The sequence below is a fragment of the Otolemur garnettii genome, unplaced genomic scaffold (genome assembly GCF_000181295.1).
Source record: "Otolemur garnettii isolate 467f Iridium unplaced genomic scaffold, OtoGar3 scaffold00005, whole genome shotgun sequence".
Taxonomy (NCBI): Eukaryota; Metazoa; Chordata; class Mammalia; order Primates; family Galagidae; genus Otolemur; species Otolemur garnettii.
The window spans coordinates 5,287,719-5,290,931 of NW_003852400.1; the positions used below are offsets into that span (position 1 = coordinate 5,287,719).

Here is a 3,213-nt window from a genome sequence, read left to right on the forward strand (position 1 = left end):
GCTGGTTGAGCTATAGGCGCCGAGCCTCAATAAAAACTTTCAAAAGGCCGTTCAGAAATCGAATGCTTGAATAGTTCTTAGAGAGTATGCATGAATAAGGGTAAAAGTTTTGTCATTTGCTAACTTTGTTTTATTGCTCCTTTCTCATGTTAGCTAATTTATTCATTTGTGGAAAATGCTCAGGAGATAAATTACAGAGTACTAAGCAGATATAATCAACATGGTTATAATGATGACACAGCCCCTGCCTTCAAGGTATCCACTGATGAATGATGGGAAATGACAGAATTTAGACACTTCAAGATGAATACTAGTATGAGAAGTTTCCAAAAAGATAATAAAGGAAGGCTTTCTGGATCTAGTAGGATTTAGCTAGGTGAAGCAGCATCATTAACATTTGATTAGAAATAAGAGAAATAAAGTGTTAAGATTGTAGAGATCCAGAGAAATGAGGTTTAATGAGCCAGGGTCGCCTAAAGAGGTAAGGAGGAGCCAGATCTTGAAAGACTTTATAGGTCTTGCTAAAATGTTTAAATCTAATCCTGAGTTGGTCTTTCTCAGGGTAGAGGCAGACAGACAAATTTAGGGGTCTTTTGCCACAATCCAGGTCAGAATATTGTGGCCTTCACAGTAGAGAGGTTGAGAATAGAAAAGTAAATTAAATAGGCTGGGCACGATGGCTCATGCCTATAATCCTAGCACTCTGGGAGGCCGAGGAGGGTGGATTATGTGAGCTCAGGAGTTCCAGACCAGCCTGAGCAAAAAGTGAGATCCTGTCTCTACTAAAAATAGAAAAACTGAGGCAAGAGGATCACTTAAGCCCAAGAGTTGGAGGTTGCTGTGAGCTGTGACACCACAGCACTCTACCCAGGGTGATGGCTTGAGACTCTATCTCAAAAAAAGAAAAGTAAATGAAATAAAGAGATATTCAAGTAGAATGGAGGGGAGGGGGAAAAAAAAGTAGAATAATTTACTGCCTGTTGGGATGGATTATATGTTGTAGATAATAGAGAAGTGAGGTTTATAGATGCCTTGTTCCATTGCATAGGATACTGGATGGATAAGGAATGCTTCTCTTCACTGAAATAGAAGACTTAAGAAAAGGCTAGGGGGATAAATGATGAGTTTGGGTTGGGTAAATAATGAGTTCAGGTTAGAGCATGTCGAGCCTGTTGGGTCACTCAAAAGGTGATTGGGGGTACGAGTCTAGAGTTCAAAAGCAGATCATCACACACTCATCCACATCTCAACAGCAGTAGAAGGTCTGCAGGTAGATGAGATCACCAGGAGTGAGTATAGAGTCGGGAGAATGAAGGATGGGACCATGGCAAACACCAGTACTTTAGAAACTAATGGAGGAAGAGAGACCTCAGGAGGAGTGACCAGACAGGTAGGAGGAAAATAGGGAAGTATCTGCATTAAAAGAAGCATTGGAACCTTAGTAAGAGCCAGATTGCATGAATTAAAGAAGCAAGGAGAAGTGAGAAGTAGGAGACGTAGTGTCAGCAGCAACTTAAGGCATGAGAAGTGTCAGAATGCTCAATGTGCCAGGTACTACACGTGAATTTCCAGATACTTGTACGTCCACGTGCATCATGCTGTTCTGTTTTCAACATAATTTTGAGTTAATCAAAATTTTTGCTAATACCTCCTATTTCCTAGCATACTATATTATCTTTCTGTTTAATTTCACATTTGAAATTTCCAACAGATTTTATCATTCAGCACACACTAGGTAGACTACACAGGCAGCCAAACAGGGATTTTGAATCATCAAAACATAATTTCATGATCCATAAGGGTTCTCTGAGGAATTATTCTTTTATAACATTCCTAGGCATTCTACACCATCTTTCTTTTTTTATTCCTCTTTGACTCCCCAGTCTTCTTGATATAATGCCTTTTATTACCAGCTTATAGGGGAGAGCCCTGGCAGGTACCCTAGAAGTACAACTGGAGATAGTTAGAAGGCCGTTGTATATGTTCATATCAAGAACATCTGAGAGCTCATGTTTTGTAATAATGTTAATGGATGTATTTTTGAGTGTCAGATAATAAGACAGAAATGTTTGTATTTGTGCTTTTAGAACTGGAATCACTTTTCTGACAATGAAGTAGAGAGGGTTAAAATGATGGAAGAAGTGGAAAAACTTTGTGATCGTCTTGAACTAACAAGGTATACCTGTGGAACTGCTACTGAAGTCTTCTCTTGACCTTAGGATAAAGTTTCATCCCTTTTTTTCTTTAGCTTACAGTGCTTGAATGAAATACTCACATCATCTACAAAAGAAGTAGGAAAGGCTGCTCTAGAAAAACAGGTAATAGAAGAATATGTCACTTCTACCTATATTTATCATTTAACTCTACTTTTATCTACTTCTTTACCTAATTTATAAGTTACAAAGAGTAAAGAGTATCGATTTTTCTATCTCCCATTATGTTTTGTTTATAGTAAATGCTGTTTTATTTATATTGGATTTTATGTGTATGGTTTATTACCATGCATGGTGTTCGATTTGTATTATTCAACACATTAATCTTAGTTTTTGCCAAGTCATTACTAGGGAAAACAGTTGTTTCGATTATACCTTATTTTCATAGGGTCATAACATTTAGAACATTTAGAACCAAAAGAGATATTTGTTCTGTCTAGTAGTCTATACCTTTTATTTTCCAAATAAGGAAACAGACCCAGAAATTCAACTCAGTTAAACAAATATTGGAACCTACTATATATACACTGTGCTTAGATTTTTGTTTTTTTTTGTTTGTTTTTTTGAGAAATGCCTAAAGCTATTGCTGCCACAGTGGAGTTAGGCTGAACAGTTTATACTGGAAAGAAGCAGCTTAAGGACCAAATGATGGAGAGCCCACAGTGAATACTATAGGTTAGACAGGAAGTGCCAAACTCCAAGTCTGAGTGGCCAAGGTCGAGGAAGCGAGTGAACCAGCCTGGAAAGAAGGATCATGTTGAAATGGTTAGAGGAACAGCAAATGCTACAAAATAAAGATAAGAGTAGAAAATTAGGGGGCAGTGGAGTATGAAATGAAGTTGGTTATGAAAAGTAGAGCCAAATTAAGCAGATTTTTAATACCTTAATGGTCAGTTTTCATTACTACAGATCTTTGAGTAACTGAGGGTTCAACATTATACTATTAACCTGGCATTTGTGGGCAGAATGCATCTAAAAGATGTGAAGATAGCTAGTTGCT

The 3,213-nt window shown here is 37.6% G+C and overlaps 1 protein-coding gene across 3 annotated transcripts in view; it reads left to right on the forward strand.

The window, feature by feature from the left end:
- Window positions 1-3,213, forward strand: part of DNAJC2 (DnaJ heat shock protein family (Hsp40) member C2) — a 39,439-nt gene that overhangs the window by 29,434 nt on the left and 6,792 nt on the right. For all 3 annotated transcript variants that reach the window (XM_003782610.2, XM_012812064.1, XM_023518748.1), the window contains 2 exons: window positions 2,088-2,176; window positions 2,249-2,318. In XM_003782610.2, coding sequence (XP_003782658.1) covers window positions 2,088-2,176; window positions 2,249-2,318 — 159 coding nt within the window. The remainder of the gene's footprint in view (window positions 1-2,087; window positions 2,177-2,248; window positions 2,319-3,213) is intronic.